Source organism: Pseudophryne corroboree, chromosome 11, assembly GCF_028390025.1.
Source record: "Pseudophryne corroboree isolate aPseCor3 chromosome 11, aPseCor3.hap2, whole genome shotgun sequence".
NCBI classification, from domain to species: Eukaryota; Metazoa; Chordata; class Amphibia; order Anura; family Myobatrachidae; genus Pseudophryne; species Pseudophryne corroboree.
Window position 1 is genome coordinate 353,602,737 of NC_086454.1, and position 20,847 is coordinate 353,623,583.

The following is a 20,847-nucleotide window of genomic DNA, read 5'->3' on the forward strand; positions in this document are numbered from 1 at the left end:
AGGAAGGTTGCGGTCAAACACTCCTGTGTGACGTAAAGTTACTCTATATCCAACTTTTCCATTGGATTCTTTCTCTACGTAAGACTCGTGAGGTATGACAGTGGACTGGGGTAAATTCTTACACACAATTTATAACAGGTCCAAAAAGATGTATGTAGAGGTGTTTCCGAGCGTTATCACGCTTGTTTAGTGTACAGGAGTGGGAGTGGGGGGGGGGTGCAGCATATGGCTGGTGGACTCATTAGAGCGTGGAAGGTTTGTAAGCGGTATTATTATATCCCATCATTGCAATGTAGCAAGTCATAAAACCATTCGCTTTCTGTAGTGGTGTGTATGTGGGTTTACTTTTAAGCTGGTTATATTTCTCTTTCAGGCCAAAGGACTGGAAGCAGAAAGGCATGGAGCCTTAGCGAAGATGATGGAAGGAAGTGTGCGTCTGGGGAGACTGGAAGAGACGGTGAAGGTAATAAGAGTTTTACCCTTCGTGTAAGATTAGAGGAAGCAGAAAGTGTTGGGAAATTGCTGGTAATTAGCCATTATGTAAATAAAATAAAAAAATAAAAATTATTTATATATATATATATATATATATATATATATATACACACACTGCTCAAAAAAATAAAGGGAACACTTGAACAACACATCCTAGATCTGAATAAATGAAATATTCCTTATAAATACTTTGTTCTTTACATAGTTGAATGTGCTGACAACAAAATCACACGAAAATTATCAATGGAAATCAAATTTATTAACCCATGGAGGTCTGGATTTGGAGTCACACTCAAAATTAAAGTGGGAAAAAAACACTCTACAGGCTGTTTCAACTTTAATGCAATGTCCTTAAAACAAGTCAAAATGAGGCTCAGTAGTGTGTGTGGCCTCCACGTGCCTGTATGACCTCCCTACAACACCTGGGCATTCTCCTGATGAGGTGGCGGATGGTCTCCTGAGGGATCACCTCCCAGACCTGGACTAAAGCATCCGCCAACTCCTGGACAGTCTGTGGTGCAACGTGGCGTTGGTGGATGGAGCGAGACATGATGTCCCAGATGTGCTCAATTGGATTCAGGTCTGGGGAACAGGCGGGCCAGTCCATAGCATCAATGCCTTCATCTTGCAGGAACTGCTGACACACTCCAGCCACATGAGGTCTATCATTGTCTTGCATTAGGAGGAACCCAGGGCCAACCGCACCAGCATATGGTTTCACAAGGAGTCTGAGGATTTCATCTCGGTACCTAATGGCAGTCATGCTACCTCTGGCGAGCACATGGAGGGCTGTGCGGCCCCCAAAAGAAATGCCACCCCACACCATTACTGACCCACTGCCAAACCGGTCATGCTGGAGGATGTTGCAGGCAGCAGAATATTCTTCTTGGCGTCTCCAGACTCTGTCACGTCTGTCACATGTGCTCAGTGAGAACCTGCTTTCATCTGTGAAGAGCACAGGGCGCCAGTGGCGAATTTGCCAATCTTGGTGTTCTCTGGCAAATACCAAACGTCCTGCACGGTGTTGGGCTGTAAGCACAACCCCCACCTGTGGAAGTCGGGCCCTCATACCACCCTCATGGAGTCTGTTTCTGATCGTTTGAGTAGACACATGCACATTTGTGGCTTGCTGGAGGTCATTTTGCAGGGCTCTGGCAGTGCTCCTCCTGTTCCTTCTTGCACAAAGGCGGAGGTAGCGGTCCTGCTGCTGGGTTGTTGCCCTCATACGGCCTCCTCCACGTCTCCTGATGTACTGGCCTGTCTCCTGGTAGCGCCTCCATGCTCTGGACAATACGCTGACAGACACAGCAAACCTTCTTGCCACAGCTCGCATTGATGTGCCATCCTGGATGAGCTGCACTACCTGAGCCACTTGTGTGGGTTGTAGATTCTGTCTCATGCTACCACTAGAGTGAAAGCACCGCCAGCTTTCAAAAGTGACCAAAACATCAGCCAGAAAGCATAGGAGCTGAGAAGTGGTCTGTGGTCACCACCTGCAGAACAACTCCTTTATTGGGGGTGTCTTGCTAATTGCCTATAATTCCCACCTGTTGTCTATTCCATTTGCACAACAGCATGTGAAATTGATTGTCAATCAGTGTTGCTTCCTAAGTGGACAGTTTGATTTCACAGAAGTGTGATTGACTTGGAGTTACATTGTGTTGTTTAAGTGTTCCCTTTATTTTTTTTAACAGTGTGTGTGTGTGTGTGTGTGTGTGTGTGTGTGTGTGTGTGTGTATATATATATATATATATATATATATATATATAATATATCTCCTATATAATAGCCTGGGCCTCTAAAGCTGGGCGTGGCTAGGGGCTCTCATTGGGTTAGAGGCAGGTCTATCACACCCAGTCCACAGCTGATTGGGCGAGAAACGCCCTCCCACACAGGTTACATCCAATGGGAGGCTCTGCCCTTTGGCTGCTGTGTTTTCACAGAGCAGGATTAGCAATGGGACTGATGGAGCTGCAGCTCCAGCCCCATACCCCAAAATAGGCCCCCTGCATCTGCAGCAACACACCCTCCAACAATTTACACATAAACATTGATACAAATTCAAAAAAGGGTGTGTGGCCATAGGTACAGCGGCGTGGCCACGCCCCTTTTCCTATACTTTCAATGGAAGCTTGGAGAGTCAAAAATCGGTACAGACCATAAAAAAAAAGGTTCTGTACCTGCCAAAAAGGTGCAGCTGGAGGGTATGCCACTGCATCTGCAGCAAGTCTCTGCGCTGTAGATAGGGGAAAAAAACAACTTTTACTGCAGCGTCCTATGTCCTGCTGCCAGTCCGCCTGCCCCCTCCGCCATCAACAATCCCCACTCCCTAGCCGTGGCGCAGGTGGAACAAAAGCTGCTGCGGCCACCGGCATAGATGTGTATGAAAGCGGCGCAGCGGAAGCCTTTCATAGCCCTCCCTGTGCCGCATACTCTCTGAGCCCCGGAGCCTCCTTTGCGCATGATGTCACAGAAGTGCCTCCCCGCCACAGCCGCGCCCAGATCCCCAGAGGCCCTGACTCCGCAACACAGCGCCTGGGCTGCCGGCCTGGAAGCCCCGAGATGGCTAATGTAACGGATAGAGTGGGTGATATCGCGGAGGATAATGTCTGGACGCTGAATCAATGTAAAAGGTGACAGTGCTGTGCAGTGCAGTGGATGTGCAGTCAGGGCCGGTGCTAGGGTGTTCGGCGCCCCCCTGCAAACTATAAATTTGCACCCTTGCATACTTTACAAACGCACAGCGCACATAATGACCCCTGTAGTAGAGACACTTACACATGTAACGCCCCCTGTACCAAAGACGCTTACACATGTCATGCCCCCCTGTACCAGTGACGCTTACATATGTCATGCCCCCCTGTACCAGTGACGCTTACACATGTAACGCCCTCTGTACCAGTGCCGCTTAGACACGTAACGCCCCCTGTACCAGTCCTTACACACGTAACGCCCCCGCACCAGTGACGCTTACACACATTATGCCGCAGTCACACATACACACAAATACACACACAACAGACACATTATGTGTATATGTGTGTGTGTGTATATATATATATATATATATACACGATGCAATGAGGCAGCACTCAGGAGACTTCTTAATGGTGCTGTTTAATGCTGTGTCTACGTTTCAGGGACACAGCCCCTTCATCAGGATTGACGAAGGGGCTGCGTCGCTGAAACGTAGACACAGCATTAAACAGCACCATTAAAAAGTCTCCTGAGTGCCGCCTCATTGCATCATGTATATCTTAGAGGGTTGCCTCTTCAAGGAAGGCACCGTGAGCGGCTATTTGTTTGCGGTGTGGACCTCCTGAGTGGCGGGTCATTTTGGAGGTTTATATATATATATATATATATATATATATATATATATATATATATATATATATATATCCGCGTCTTCCCCGCACCCGCCACTCTCCAAACTAAAGCACCTTCTAGGTGATTCATCAGGGCCTGCGTGCGCTGTTCACGCCGTTGCAAGGGGCTTCCACCCCTTAACCATTGCACGCCCTTTGTCCATGCAATATTTAACCACTCACACAATTATGATTGGATGTAATACTTTATATAATATAAATATTGCACGCCACAAGGGTGTGCAAGGGTTAAGGGGGCGTAGCCGGCAAATATCCCTCTGTGCATCTCTCATGTATAAGACTGCGTCACAACGGTGTGAAGAGCGCCTGTAGGGCGCGATGAATCACCTAGTGTGTGTGTGTGTGTGTGTGTGTGTGTGTGTGTGTGTGTGTGTGTGTGTATAGATATATATGTGTTTATATTTATATATATATATATATATATATATATATATAAGTTCTAGAAAAAGACAGCACTCAAAGCTATTGTAAATCATTGGCAGGATGGTGGCGCATGAGGAAAACCGTGTTGGTTGAAACAGCTGTTGGGCCATAGCTACCAGATTGTGCTTCACATGGATTTTTCTTGAAGAATAAAACTCTTATTTATTTATTTATTTTTCTCTGATGTCCTAAGTGGATGCTGGGACTCCGTAAGGACCATGGGGAATAGCGGCTCCGCAGGAGACTGGGCACAACTAAAGAAAGCTTTAGGACTACCTGGTGTGCACTGGCTCCTCCCTCTATGACCCTCCTCCAGACCTCAGTTAGAATTTTGTGCCCGGCTGAGCTGGATGCACACTAGGGGCTCTCCTGAGCTCCTAGAAAAAGAAAGTTTATTTTAGGTTTATTTTCAGTGAGATCTGCTGGCAACAGACTCACTGCTACGAGGGACTAAGGGGAGAGAAGTGAACCTACCTGCTTGCAGCTAGCTTGGGCTTCTAAGGCTACTGGACACCATTCGCTCCAGAGGGATCGAACACAGGGCCCGACCTCGATCGTCCGTTCCCGGAGCCGCTCCGCCGTCCCCTTTACAAAGCCAGACGCAAGAAGAGTCCTTGAAATCGGCGGCAGAAGACTTCGGTCTTCAAACAAGGTAGCGCACAGCACTGCAGCTGTGCGCCATTGCTTCCCATGCACACCTCACACTCCGGTCACTGATGGGTTCAGGGCGCTGGGGGGGGGCGCCCTGGGCTGCAATATTAAGTACCTTGGCTGGCAAATAACACATAATGTAGTCATAGAGACTATATATGTGTAAAATACCCCTGCCAGATATACATAGAAAAAAGCGGGAGGAGTCCGTCGAAAAAGGGGCGGGGCTATCTCCCTCAGCACACTGGCGCCATTTTCCCTCACAGCTCCGCTGGAAGGATCGCTCCCAGGCTCTCCCCTGCAGTTTCCAGACTACATAGAGTAAAAAAGAGAGGGGGGGGCACTAAATTTAGGCGCAATATTGTGTATACAAGCAGCTATTGGGAAAAATCACTCAGTTATAGTGTTAATCCCTGTGTTATATAGCGCTGTTGGTGTGTGCTGGCATACTCTCTCTCTGTCTCCCCAAAGGGCTTTGTGGGGTCCTGTCCTCAGTCAGAGCATTCCCTGTGTGTGTGCGGTGTGTCGGTACGGCTGTGTCGACATGTTTGATGAGGAGGCTTATGTGGAGGCGGAGCAAGTGCCGATAAATGTGATGTCACCCCCTGCGGGGCCGACACCTGAGTGGATGGACTTGTGGAAGGAATTACGTGAAAGTGTCAACTCCTTACATAAAAGGTTTGACGACATATCAGATGTGGGACAGCCGGTTTCTCAGCTTGTGCCTGCCCAGCTGTCTCAAAAGCCATCAGGGGCTCTAAAACGCCCGCTACCTCAGATGGCAGACACAGATGTCGACACGGATACTGAATCCAGTGTCGACGACGATGAGACGAATGTACATTCCAATAGGGCCACACGTTACATGATTGAGGCAATGAAAAATGTGTTGCACATTTCTGATATTACCCCAGGAACCACAAAAAAGGGTATTATGTTTGGGGAGAAAAAACTACCAGTGGTTTTTCCCCCATCTGAGGAATTAAATGAGGTGTGTGAAGAAGCGTGGGCTTCCCCCGATAAGAAACTGGTAATTTCTAAAAGGTTACTAATGGCGTACCCTTTCCCGCCAGAGGATAGGTCACGTTGGGAAACATCCCCTAGGGTGGATAAAGCGCTCACACGTCTGTCAATAAAGGGGGCACTACCGTCTCCGGACACGGCCGCCCTAAAGGAGCCTTCTGATAGGAAGCAGGAGGCTATCCTGAAGTCTGTATATACACACTCCGGTATTATACTGAGACCAGCTATTGCTTCAGCATGGATGTGCAGTGCTGCAGCTGCGTGGTCAGATTTCCTGTCGGAAAATATTGATACCCTAGACAGGGACACTATATTGCTAACCATAGAGCATATAAAAGACGCAGTCTTATACATGAGAGATGCACAGAGGGATATTTGCCGGCTGGCATCTAAAATAAGTGCAATGTCCATTTCTGCCAGGAGAGGATTATGGACTCGGCAGTGGACGGGTGATGCAGATTCTAAAAGGCACATGGAAGTTTTGCCTTTATAAGGGTGAGGAGTTTTTCGGGGATGGTCTCTCGGACCTCGTTTCCACAGCAACAGCTGGGAAGTCAGCATTTTTACCCCATGTTCCCTCACAGCCAAAGAAAGCACCGTATTATCAGGTACAGTCCTTTCGGCCCCATAAAGGCAAGCGGGTTAAAGGCGCGTCCTTTCTGCCCAGAGGCAGAGGTAGAGGGAAAAAGCTGCAGCATACAGCCAGTTCCCAGGAGCAAAAATCCTCCCCCGCTTCCTCCAAGTCCACCGCATGACGCTGGGGCTCCACAGGCGGAGCCAGGTACGGTGGGGGCCCGTCTCAAAAACTTCAGCAATCAGTGGGCTCGCTCACGGGTGGATCCCTGGATCCTTCAAGTAGTATCTCAGGGGTACAAGCTGGAATTCGAGACGTCTCCCCCCCGCCGTTTCCTCAAATCTGCCTTGCCAACAACTCCCTCAGGCAGGGAGGCAGTGCTAGAGGCAATTCACAAGCTGTATTCCCAGCAGGTGATAGTCAAGGTGCCCCTCCTTCAACAAGGACGGGGTTACTATTCCACAATGTTTGTGGTACCGAAACCGGACGGTTCGGTGAGACCCATTTTAAATTTGAAATCCTTGAACACACATAAAAAAATTCAAGTTCAAGATGGAATCGCTCAGGGCGGTTATTTCAAGCCTGGACGAGGGGGATTACATGGTATCACTGGACATCAAGGATGCTTACCTGCATGTCCCCATTTACCATCATCACCAGGAGTACCTCAGATTTGTGGTACAGGATTGTCAAAACCAATTCCAGACGTTGCCGTTTGGTCTGTCCACGGCCCCGAGGGTATTTACCAAGGTAATGGCCGAAATGATGATACTCCTTCGAAAGAAGGGAGTTTTAATTATCCCGTACTTGGACGATCTCCTGATAAAGGCGAGGTCCAGGGAGCAGTTGTTGGTCGGGGTAGCACTATCTCGGGAGGTGCTACAACAGCACGGTTGGATTCTAAATATTCCAAAGTCACAGCTGGTCCCTACGACACGTCTACTGTTCCTGGGGATGGTTCTGGACACAGAACAGAAAAAAGTGTTACTCCCGGAGGAGAAAGCCAAGGAGCTGTCATCTCTAGTCAGAGGCCTCCTGAAACCAAAACAGGTGTCTGTGCATCACTGCACGCGAGTCCTGGGAAAAATGGTAGCTTCCTACGAAGCAATTCCATTCGACAGGTTCCATGCAAGGACTTTTCAGTGGGACCTGTTGGACAAGTGGTCCGGATCGCATCTTCAGATGCATCGGCTGATAACCCTGTCTCCAAGGACCAGGGTGTCTCTGCTGTGGTGGCTGCAAAGTGCTCATCTTCAAGAGGGCCGCAGATTCGGCATACAGGACTGGGTCCTGGTGACCACGGATGCCAGCCTTCGAGGCTGGGGGGGCAGTCACACAGGGAAGAAACTTCCAAGGACTATGGTCAAGTCAGGAGACTTCCCTACACATAAATATTCTGGAACTGAGGGCCATTTACAATGCCCTAAGTCAGGCAAAACCCCTGCTTCAAAACCAGCCGGTACTGATCCAGTCAGACAACATCACGGCAGTCGCCTATGTAAACCGACAGGGCGGCACAAGAAGCAGGACGGCGATGGCAGAAGCCACAAGGATTCTCCGATGGGCGGAAAATCACGTGTTAGCACTGTCAGCAGTGTTCATTCCGGGAGTGGACAACTGGGAAGCAGACTTCCTCAGCAGGCACGACCTCCACCCGGGAGAGTGGGGACTTCATCCAGAAGTCTTCCAACTGATTGTAAACCGTTGGGAAAGGCCACAGGTGGACATGATGGCGTCCCGCCTAAACAAAAAGCTAGATAGATATTGCGCGAGGTCAAGAGACCCTCAGGCGATAGCTGTGGACGCTCTAGTGACACCGTGGGTGTACCGGTCGGTTTATGTGTTCCCTCCTCTTCCTCTCATACCCAAGGTACTGAGGATAATAAGGAGAAGAGGAGTAAGAACTATACTCATTGTTCCGGATTGGCCAAGAAGAGCTTGGTACCCGGAACTTCAAGAAATGATCTCAGAGGACCCATGGCCTCTGCCGCTCAGACAGGACCTGCTGCAGCAGGGGCCCTGTCTGTTCCAAGACTTACCGTGGCTGCGTTTGACGGCATGGCGGTTGAACACCGGATCCTGAAGGAAAAGGGCATTCCGGAGGAAGTCATTCCTACGTTGATTAAAGCTAGGAAAGAAGTGACCGCAAACCATTATCACCGCATTTGGCGAAAATATGTTGCGTGGTGTGAGGCCAGGAAGGCCCCAACGGAGGAATTACAGCTGGGCCGTTTTCTGCACTTCCTACAGTCAGGGGTGACTATGGGCCTAAAATTGGGTTCCATTAAGGTCCAGATTTCGGCTCTATCGATTTTCTTCCAGAGAGAACTGGCTTCACTACCTGAAGTTCAGACTTTTGTTAAGGGAGTGCTGCATATTCAGCCCCCTTTTGTGCCTCCAGTGGCACCTTGGGATCTCAACGTGGTGTTGGATTTCCTAAAGTCACATTGGTTTGAGCCACTTAAAACCGTGGAATTAAAATATCTCACGTGGAAAGTGGTCATGCTGTTGGCCTTGGCTTCGGCCAGGCGTGTGTCAGAATTGGCGGCTTTGTCATGTAAAAGCCCTTATCTGATTTTCCATATGGATAGGGCAGAATTGAGGACTCGTCCCCAGTTTCTCCCTAAGGTGGTATCAGCCTTTCATTTGAACCAACCTATCGTGGTGCCTGCGGCTGCTAAAGACTTGGAGGCTTCCAAGTTGTTGGACGTAGTCAGGGCCCTGAAAATGTATGTTTCCAGGACAGCTAGTGTCAGGAAAACTGACTCGTTGTTTATCCTGTATGCACCCAACAAGCTGGGTGCCCCTGCTTCAAAGCAGACTATTGCTCGCTGGATCTGTAGTACGATTCAGCTTGCACATTCTGCGGCTGGACTGCCGCATCCTAAATCAGTGAAAGCCCATTCCACGAGGAAGGTGGGCTCTTCTTGGGCGGCTGCCCGAGGGATCTCGGCTCAACAACTTTGCCGAGCTGCTACTTGGTCGGGGTCAAACACATTTGCTAAATTCTACAAGTTTGACACCCTGGCTGAGGAGGACCTAGAGTTTGCCCATTCGGTGCTGCAGAGTCATCCGCACTCTCCCGCCCGTTTAGGAGCTTTGGTATAATCCCCATGGTCCTTACGGAGTCCCAGCATCCACTTAGGACGTCAGAGAAAATAAGATTTTACTCACCGGTAAATCTATTTCTCGTAGTCCGTAGTGGATGCTGGGCGCCCAATCCAAGTGCGGATTGTCTGCAATACTTGTATATAGTTATTGTTTAACTAAAGGGTTATTGTATGAGCCATCTGTTGAGAGGCTCAGTTGTTATTCATACTGTTAACTGGGTATAGTATCACGAGTTATACGGTGTGATTGGTGTGGCTGGTATGAGTCTTACCCGGGATTCAAAATCCTTCCTTATTGTGTCAGCTCTTCCGGGCACAGTATCCTAACTGAGGTCTGGAGGAGGGTCTTAGTGGGAGGAGCCAGTGCACACCAGTAGTCTAAAGCTTTCTTTATAGTTGTGCCCAGTCTCCTGCGGAGCCGCTATTCCTCATGGTCCTTACGGAGTCCCAGCATCCACTACGGACTACGAGAAATAGATTTACCGGTGAGTAAAATCTTATTATTTCTATACATATTAGCCCAGATCTGTGACTGTGTGTATAACGCTGGGCGGGATGTACTAACTTCTACCACTGCGGTATCTGGCTTATCGCATCCTGTGTGTTCTCCGCGGTAATAGGATCGCCCGTCGCTACCCGTAGATTTCTCCTCACTGCGCTTCCGCTTCATTACCGCCTCAGCCACTCAGTCCTGAACTCTCCGTAGCGGTTGATCAGCGCTGCCCCTGTCAGTCGCACATGCGCGCACTAGTTATTGCACACAGCAGAGACAAGTGCACATGCGCGACTGACAGGGGGAGCGCAGCGCTGATCAACCACTACGGAGAGTTCAGGACTGAGTGGCTGCGGCGGTAATGAGGCGGAAGCGCAGTGAGGAGAAAACGACGGGCAGCGGGCATTGCAGTGTGTGGCATAATGTGTAACGGGCATTACGGTGTGTGGTATATTGTGTAGGTGTCATTACGGTGTTTGGTATAATGTCTCACGGACATTATGGTGTGTGGTATAATGTGTAATGGGCATTACAGTGTGTGGTATAATGTGTAATGGGCATTACAGTGTGGTATAATGTGTAATGGGCATTACAGTGTGTGGCATATTGTGTAATGGGCATTATGGTGTGTGGTATATTGTGTAGGTGTCATTACGGTGTTTGGTATAATGTCTCACGGACATTATGGTGTGTGGTATAATGTGTAATGGGCATTATAGTGTGTGGTATAATGTGTAATGGGCATTACAGTGTGTGGCATATTGTGTAATGGGCATTATGGTGTGTGGCATAATGTGTAATGGGCATTACTATAAGGAGGAAAAATGACAAATAATGTAAGGGGCATGAATCAGGATTTTTTTATTTTCCTGTGGTGGCCAATGTCTGGGTGTGCCGGTTGCAAAACTGGGGTATAATGTAGTCTTTTCCTGCAATGCCACACCCCTTGCAGTGAGGCCACACCCTACTTTTCATATGATAATGGGAGGTGGCGCCAGAAACTTTTTTTGGCAGTGGGGTGCAAAATGTATAGCTACGCTACTGCCAAGGAGTCTGGTCTTAACACTGAGAGAGTCCCAGCAACCATTGAAGTACAGCATTTTTTATTTTTTTTCCAAAAACTTTAGCAGTGCCTCAGGAGGTATCATTTTTCTCGAGTAGCTCACACCCCAATTAAGGTTGAAGACCATTGGGCTACATGCATCATCGGGCACCCGCATGGACAGGCCCCTGCGATGTGCCGAGTGTGGTCCGGCTGACCACACAGAGGCCACTTCATGGGAAGGTTCCGGGGAAACTCTCTGCCTGTGGGGGCCAATATTGGGAATGCTGTGCATTCCGGATATTGGTAAATCTGGCAGCATCCCCCATGCTGGCCGGAATGGAGAGATCGTAGCAGGTAATGGAGACATCTGCTCCTACATAGATTCCAAGAATACCTAATATTTGTGGCTAACCCCCAAACAGATGTGTTTTCAGGGAAATAGCCGCAAATATTTTTTGCTAAATGGGCCCCTAATTTAGACAAATGCCCCTTTCAGACCACCAGGTTTGAACATGGGTTATTTGTGCATGAGCGTGTCGCTGTGCGGTGTAAAGGGCCCAGGTGGAATAATACGGAAGCGCCTGAGTACAGCTCCCAGGTGCATCCTGCTTTAGGTGGTTCTGAAAGGGGTAAAAGTGACCTCTCATTGCAGTAGAAGAATTTCTTATATTTCTTTATAGATTTCCTTATGATGGAATTATATCATGGGTGCTGGCATACTGGAAGAGTTTGGGTGACGATGGAGGCAATAAACGACACAACAGGTCACTGCGGTCATAACCTGAAATCACTGTAGATGTACGTTTCCCATATGATGAAACAGACTTTGGGGTCTATTTACTAAGCCTTAGGGGGAGATAAAGTGGCAGCCAATCTGCTCCTGACTGACATGTCACAGGCTGGGTATGAAAAATGACAGTTAGGAGCTGATTGGTTGGTACTTTATTTCTCTCCACTTTGAAGGTCATTCCGAGTTTATAGCTAGCTGCATTTGTTCGCAGCGCAGCGATCAGGCTAAAAAACAGCAGTTCTGCGTATACGGCGCAATGCGCATGCGCGACGTATGGGCACAAGGAACGATGTAGTTTTGCACAGGGTCTAGCGATGCATTTCAGTCGCACTGCTTGCCGCAGATTGATTGACAGGAAGAGGGCATTTCTGGGTGTCAACTGACCGTTTTCAGGGAGTGTTCGGAAAAACGCAGGCGTGCCAGGAAAAACGCAGGCGTGGCTGAGCGAACGCTGGGCGTGTTTGTGACGTCAAATCAGGAATTGAACAGTCTGAAGTCATCGCAAGCGCTGAGCAGGTTTTGAGCTACTCTGAAATTTTTTTTGCAGGCGCTCTGCGATACAACCGTTCGCACTTCTGCTAAGCTAAAATACACTCCCAGTGGGCGGCGGCATAGCATTTGCGCGGCTGCTCAAACTAGCTAGCGAGCGATCAACTCGGAATGACCACCTTTATCTCCATCCAAGGCTTAGTAAATAGACCCCTAAGTCCCATGAAAACACATTATATCCTGTTGGAAACTAGGAAATGCCGGATCGCTAGCTACCAGGTTGCAGGGGATTGTTTTCTATCTTCTGTTCTTCCGTCTTCCTATCCCTGTCGGTAGATTGTGATCTAGGCAAAGTCCTGATGAGACGTGTGATGAGGTCCTGGAAATCTCATCTCCATAATGACACACTGGAGGGTCAGGCGGAGGTGCCAGATCTGGCTGCATGGTCTCCGCCGGTGGCGCTAGTGTCAGGGTGTGGGTTGGGGCCAATTTGTTATAGGCTTAGTTGGATGCAGATAGCACTGCTGGAGGAGGCTATCTTTACATACAGTGAACTGTGGGGTAGACCCTATGTCTGCAGCACTAGGAGCTGTGGGGGGGGGGGGGGCTGGGGGTGTCCTCTAATCTCTAGTCCGCAACTTCTGAACAGAATGGAAGCAGTTTATATAATAGATATCCATGTTTATAATATTGTGCTGTTACACAGTTCTGGAGGGATATTGGGGGTGACTCAGATCTGATCATTGCTGTGTGTTTTTGTACAGCCGGCGATCGGGTCCTAACTGCGCATGTGTATGCACCGCAATGTGCACGCGCGCCGGACAACAACAACGGGCATCGCCAGTCAGCGACGGGATGGTGAAAAAAAATCTGATCGCATGGGCGTTCACAAGGTGCTTGACAGGAAGATGCTGTTTTTTATGAGTGACAACTGAGCATTTATTGGGAGTGTCTGGGAAAACGCAGGCGGGCTCAAGCGTTTTCAGGGAGGGTGTGTGACGTCCGCTCCGGCCCCGATCAGCCTGTTCTCGTCGCACTGGAGCAGTACGTCCTGGGCTGCGCAGAGCCTGCTCGGCTGCACATGCGATCGCACATTTGCACGGCGAATTTACACTCCCCCCTGGGGGAGGCGACTATCTGAATGCAGAACAGCAAAGTTTGCAGCCCAGCGATCAGGTCTGAGCGACCTCCATTATATCCAGGCCATAAGAAGATGCAAATGCATCGAGATAGTAAGAAGTGAAGAGCATTGTAAAAATTCAGATTGCAAACATTGTCTTGTAACATTGGGGCAGTACGGATGGTGTAATGGTTAGCATTACCGCCTCACAGCACTGAGGTCATGGGTTCCATTCCCACCATGGATCTACCTGTGTGGAGTTTGTATATTCTCCCCGTACTTGCGTGGGTTTCCTCCGGGTACTCCTGATTCCTCTCACACTCCAAAAATATACTGGTAGGTTAATTGGATCCCATCACAAATTAACCCTAGTGTGACTGTGTCTGTGTGTACATGTGGTAGGGAATATAGAGTGTAAGCTCCACTGGGGCAGGGACCGATGTGAATGGCCACATACTCTCTGTACAGCGCTGCGGAATATGTGTGCGCTATATAAATAACTGCTAATAAATAATACATTGTAAAGATGGCTTTTCTAAATGTGTATTTAGTTGTTTCCATCTTCCTGTTATGTAAAGTATGATTACTTTTTGGAGAAAGCTGATCTGTGTTGTAATTTTGATTTCAAGAATGCATTGAGAAAGCGTATCACTAATGTTGAAGTTTAGATCTAAAATATTAACACAAACAATAAAGAAAAAAAATCATGCCAAAAAACAAACAACAAACAAACAAATATACAAACACACACATACAATAAAGGGGGAAATTGGATAAATGAGTTTGATTTTCTAATGACAAATTCTTCTAAGTTTAATCCTTTTAAATAGCTCCCCTGTAGTTAGTTTACATTTGTGATAATGCTCTCACCAGTGCTGTCAAGAGATCATCTGAAACCCGATATTAAGGGGGAGCGGCTATGCCACATAAGAGTCCCTCTACTACAGTGATCTCCAACCTGTAGCTCACGAGCTACCGGTAGCTCGCCGTAGTATTTTCGGTAGCTCACAGGGCGCACGGGCTTGGGCAGTCACTGGCACTCCTCCTCCCTTCATTTTTAATATGGTGCCGGCCGTCAGCCAATCAAAGCTCGTGGACCGGCAGTGGCGGCACCTGATTGGCTGCAGGACCGCGAGTTTTGATTGGCTCACTTACTGGCACCATATTTTAAATGCCCGCCGCCGCCGGAGACTCTGTCGCCCTCACCGCAGCCGCTCTCCGGACTTCACAGGAGAGGCTCGCGCTGCGCTCTCCTCCCCTTCCGTCCATCATACAGGAGGAGCAGCACCGGCGGCAGTAGAAGAAGCCAGCAAGGGTTAGCACTGTGTGGGGCACTGTATCTGACACTGCGGGGGGGGGGGCATTTTATCTGGTGCTGCGGGGGGCATTTTAAATGGCACTGCGGGGAGAATTGTATCTGGCACTGATGGGGGCATTGTATGTGACACTGGTGGGGGGCATTGTGTATCTGGCACTGCTGGGGAGCATTATTTGTGTATCTGGCACTACACGGGGGGCATTACTTGTAGTTGTGAGACTACACCCACTTTTGTGAGGCCACACCCACTTTTGCAGGATCGCACGCGCATTGGGGGAGGGGTTAGCTCCTTCAGAGGTTTTCTTTTCCGAAAGTAGCTCACACCCCAATTAAGGTTGGAGACCACTGCTCTACTATTTTGGGATTGGCGCTAAATTTCCATGCACTGTCTGGCTAATTGCATCATACCATAACTTTAATACCCTATCCCTAATCCTCTATCCCAAACTGCTAAACAAACCCTAATACCAGAACCCCTAAACTAACTCTAATACCCTAACCATAGAGGGTAGATTGGATGGGCCATCAAATTCTATGTAACGCTAACCCTTCATCCTAAAACTAATGCCCTATCCCTCACCCTTAGTCCAAACACCCTTACGCTAATCAAGGGCTGGCTGGTAACTTTTAGCCTGGGAGGGCAACATAAATCAAGGGGATCCGGTCTGAAGATCGACAGTGTCTAGGTCGACAATGTTTAGGTCGACCACTATAGGTCGACAGTCACTAGGTCGACATGGATGGAAGGTCGACAGGGTTTCTAGGTCGACATGTGCTAGGTCGACAGGTCTAAAGGTCGACATGAGTTCTTCACATTTTTTGGGGGGGATTTTTTCATACTTAACGATCCACGTGGACTACGATTGGAACGGTAAAGTGTGCCGAGCGAAGCGAAGGTACCATGCCCGAAGCATGGCGAGCGAAGCGAGCCATGCGAGGGGACGCGGTGCACTAATTTGGGATCCCGGTCACTCTACGAAGAAAACGACACCAAAAAAATAAAAAAATTCCTCATGTCGACCTTTAGACCTGTCGACCTAGCACATGTCGACCTAGAAACCCATTCGACCTTCCAACCATGTCGACCTAGTGACTGTCGACCTATAGTGGTCGACCTAAACATTGTCGACCTAGATACTGTCGATAAAACGAACCACACCCAAATCAAGTGGCCCCCTGCTTTTCTAGCAGCGCATGACAATGACAAAATGGATATGGCTCCCACAGGGGAAAAAAACACATACATTGGCCCCAACAGAAGAAATTAAAAAACAAACGCGTTGTACCCACAGGAAAAACAAAAACCTATTAATTGCCCCAGGTCCCCACCGAAGACTTGACGTGTTGGTAGCAGGACAGAAGACAGAGAAGAGCTCACAGTCTCTTCCTCAATCTCAGCTGATAGGGGTACAGAAAGTGGGCGTCATAAGACATGCACATTAAGGTGAGCGCACGTGCACAACAGATAGGCAGAAACTAGATTTGCATATTATTACTCCCGTGGTTTCAGCAACAGCTGCTAGAGCGAATGCAAGAGCGTCCACCTCTAAGTAAGGCCCAGAGTGTTCCTGAGCTCAGCCACATTCATTTCTTGGTAGATCACAAGTTGTCTGATGTGAATGTGGAATCTCATGTCTGGAGAGAAACCACCACTTGAACCCCCTCCGCCAGCATGCTGCACTTACTACTTTAGGTTTCACCTGCCACTGCAGGACACACCCCTTAGTAACAAAGGTTATGCCCATAGGTGGAGCTAGATACACCCTTTGGGCGGAGCATGACACACCCTCTCAGCGGCACGGAACATTCTACTACCAGCTAAAATCTCCCTCAATCTAGTTTAAAAGTAGGCAAGTATGTATTACATTATTTTCTCTTGTATCTTGACTTGTTCATGCGCAAATATGTGTAACGAAGATCTCTGAATTCTATTATTATGTGGGATTTACATCTAGTTACTGTTATCATTCAGGGTGCTGGGGGAAACCAATTGCCTTTTTCTTCTTGCTCAGAAATACCCCTCCCTTTCGAGCACCTGAATGATATCACTAAGCTAATTGAGCATCTACCAATATATATGCTTGTTCATGCAATCTCCTGGGCCATGATAATAGTGATAGAGCTCCTTGTGTACTGGAAGGAGCATGCTAATCTTGCTTTTCAGACATCCTGCTGTAGGAAGTCTGGCTGCTTCCAGCACATTGGCTCTGGCTGATCACATGATATTGGGTGTGGGAAGTCTGGTTGCTTCCAGCACATTGGCTCTGGCTGATCACATGATATTGGGTGCGGGAGTTGGGGCTGCTAACAACAAATTGGCTCTGGCTGATCACATGATATTGGGTGTGGGAAGTCTGGTTGCTTCCAGCACATTGGCTCTGGCTGATCACATGATATTGGGTGTGGGAAGTCTGGTTGCTTCCAGCATATTGGCTTTGACTGATCACATGATGTTGGGTGTCGGATTTCTGGCTGCTTCCAGCACATTGGCTCTGGCTGATCACATGATATTGGGTGTGGGATTTCTGGCTGCTTCCAGCACATTGGCTCTGGCTGATCACATGATATTGGGTGTGGGAAGTCTGGTTGCTTCCAGCACATTGGCTCTGGCTGATCACATGATGTTGGGTGTGGGATTTCTGGCTTCTTCCAGCACATTGGCTCTGGCTGATCACATGATATTGGGTTGACAAGTTTATCAGAATATACCAGGAGCTATAACAAGTAATGCTTTTTATCAGTGCTAATGAGTAAGACGGGCATAAAACTGGTTCTATGTAAAGTTTGTTGGTGTGCTGACTACTATACATTGTCCTTTAATTCAGACTATCGTGTTAATATTTGATCTAGAACTGTTATAAGGTTAGTCTCTTTGGCCCTTATCCCCACTTGTGGTCATTTTGTGTGCACCACATGTAAACAGGGCAGAATGTGCAAACAATCTTTTACAATTGCCCCACTCCCACCCATTGCTGCAGATTTGCATCTTATCCTCAACGCTGACATTTGTAAAATACGTGACTCTGGATATGAGGACGTGAAGTAGCCTGCAGATGGCAGCGATGTTATCACTGTCTATAAACCTATTACACGCTATAACATATGATCATATAACAACAACTTGAAAAGGGCCAAATCCGACACCAAAAAAGCAAAAATAAATGTTGTTGACGCGTGTCTCAGTAATGAAGGTATCCTTTTAATAATTGTGGTTTGTTTTTGTGGCGGGGGAGGGGAATAATTCAATCTAAAGCTGAAAGTTCAACTTTGTGTTCAATATCCTAAGTAAATCTGGTCCTGAAAAGACTCCTTGGAGGACACCATTAGGTTGTCAGAGGGTCACCACACGGCTTGCATGCTGCTGTTTCAGCGTTCTACTGGTGGTGTCTCAGTGTCTGCCCCACACGCGTGTAATGTAATTACCTGTGCACAGCGTGTCACCAGTGACGGTGCAGGAGGGAATTGGGCAGTAGTAACTGCTCTTAAAGACTTCAGGAGACCCCAGGTAATTAGTCTATTGGGACCTATTTTTATACTTTTAATAATCCCATAAACAGACCAAAAAATGTGCATCCAAAACAACTACTTTCAATCAGTGTAGGCTGCGGATTTCTATCATCTACTTACTCGCGTTGCTCCTAGCAAGACAGCCTGTTCTGCAGCATTGTGTCCTCCCAGAATAATAAGCTGCTAGTGACATTAATGAAAAGAGAGGAAAATAGCAGTATTGTGTCATGCTCTTATTTTATCTTACTGCAGCACCCACGCAGTTACTGCCACTCCGAGAATTCCAAATTGTACAGTGACTCACCCAACCCAACTATGACTGGTGCTGGACTAATGAGACATTGTACGGTGACTCACCCAACCCAACTATGACTGGTGCTGGACTAATGAGACATTGTACGGTGACTCGCCCAACCCAACTATGACTGGTGCTGGGCTAATGAGACATTGTACGGTGACTCACCCAACCCAACTATGACTAGTGCTGGACTAATGAGACATTGTACGGTGACTCACCCAACCCAACTATGACTGGTGCTGGACTAATGAGACATTGTACGGTGACTCACCCAACCCAACTATGACTGGTGCTGGACTAATGAGACATTGTACGGTGACTCACCCAACCCAACTATGACTGGTGCTGGACTAATGAGACATATTGTACAGTGACTCTCCCAACCCAACTATGATTGGTGCTGGACTAATGAGACAAATTGTACGGTGACTCACCCAACCCAACTGTGATTGGTGCTGGGCTAATGGGACAAATTGTACAGTGACTCGCCAAACTATGATTGGTGCTGGGCTAATGAGACATATTGTACAGTGACTCTCCTAACCCAACTATGATTGGTGCTGGACTAATGAGACAAATTGTACGGTGACTCACCCAACCCAACTATGACTGGTGCTGAACTAATGAGACAAATTGTACAGTGACTCGCCCAACCCAACTATGATTGGTGCTGGACTAATGGGGCAAATTGTACAGTGACTCGCCCAACCCAACTATGATTGGTGCTGGACTAATGGAACAAATTGTACAGTGACTCGCCCAACCCAACTATGACTGGTGCTGGACTAATGAGACATTGTACGGTGACTCACCCAACCCAACTATGACTGGTGCTGGAATAATGAGACAAATTGTACAGTGACTCTCCCAACCCAACTATGATTGGTGCTGGACTAATGAGACAAATTGTACAGTGACTCTCCCAACCCAACTATGATTGGTGCTGGACTAATGGGACAAATTGTACAGTGACTCACCCAACCCAACTATGATTGGTGCTGGACTAATGGGACAAATTGTACAGTGACTCTCCTAACCCAACTATGATTGGTGCTGGGCTAACTGGGACACATTCTATAGATTTTTGGGTGAGCTGTTACATAGATATTGCTCATAGTTACTAAGGGGGCATTTACTAAGCAGTGATAAGAGCGGAAAAGTGAGCCAGTGGAGAAGTGGCCCCATCAACCAATCAGCAGCTCTGTATAATTTTATAGTATGCAAATTATAAATGTTACTTCAGTGCTGATTGGTTGCCATGGGCAACTTCTCCGTTGGCTCACTTCTCCGCTCTTAGAACTGCTTAGTAAATGTCCCTCTATATCTCATACGTGGAAACTGTCTGCTTCCGAGGACACTGTTCAGGCACTTATAGGCTGTGTCAAGGAGCCTACGGTTAAAGGTAGACGGTGCTTAAGGTTGATAGGTTCAAAATGTTGATGTGACAATGGTAGACACAAGGTATTTTTTGATCCCCCTCCGATATTACTAGTATCTGCCCCCTGAAGAATTAGTACAGAATTCAGTATTTTGCATTTATTAGGAACTTGCACTTACACACACTGCGGCCTGGCGTATATGTAGAATACATACTTGCCTGTTATTTTACCATCTCACTACCAGCTATCACCGCAGAAGAGGCGGATCGCGCTCACCCGGAAGGGAACACTCAGATCTGCAGCTCAGTCCGAGTCCTAACTAAACTCTACATACTGAGCTGCTGTAACACCAGCAATGGTCCACAAATACTCCTCTGTTCTCCATTAGCCTGAAAAGCAAAATGAACACACAATAACTAAATACCTTAAGCTTTACAACGCATTTTCTAGCTGGGTTTCCAAAGTGGCTGCTACCCAAGAGTTCTGCATGCCAGGGTACTCAGAATATGAGACATGTAGAGAAGAAATATAGCAGGAGGCCGCAGACACTGGTCTTAGATGTGATCACTTTGCACTTTACAGAGGACTTCACAACGTGTGACGCAGCAACTTACTGATACATGTAAAAGGGCAATCACCTGTATTAGCCAGAGACTGTGCAATATGCTTTTCAGAATGACTTGTATCAGTGCGTAGTATGATCAGATGTTCTGTGATTTTTAAGAAATAGGAGTATATGGTG

The 20,847-nt window shown here is 47.8% G+C and overlaps 1 protein-coding gene across 3 annotated transcripts in view; it reads left to right on the forward strand.

Annotated features, from left to right (window-relative positions):
- Positions 1–20,847, forward strand: part of CEP89 (centrosomal protein 89) — a 268,804-nt gene that overhangs the window by 200,741 nt on the left and 47,216 nt on the right. For all 3 annotated transcript variants that reach the window (XM_063945997.1, XM_063945998.1, XM_063945999.1), the window contains one exon: positions 374–463. In XM_063945997.1, the coding sequence (XP_063802067.1) occupies positions 374–463 (90 nt within the window). The remainder of the gene's footprint in view (positions 1–373; positions 464–20,847) is intronic.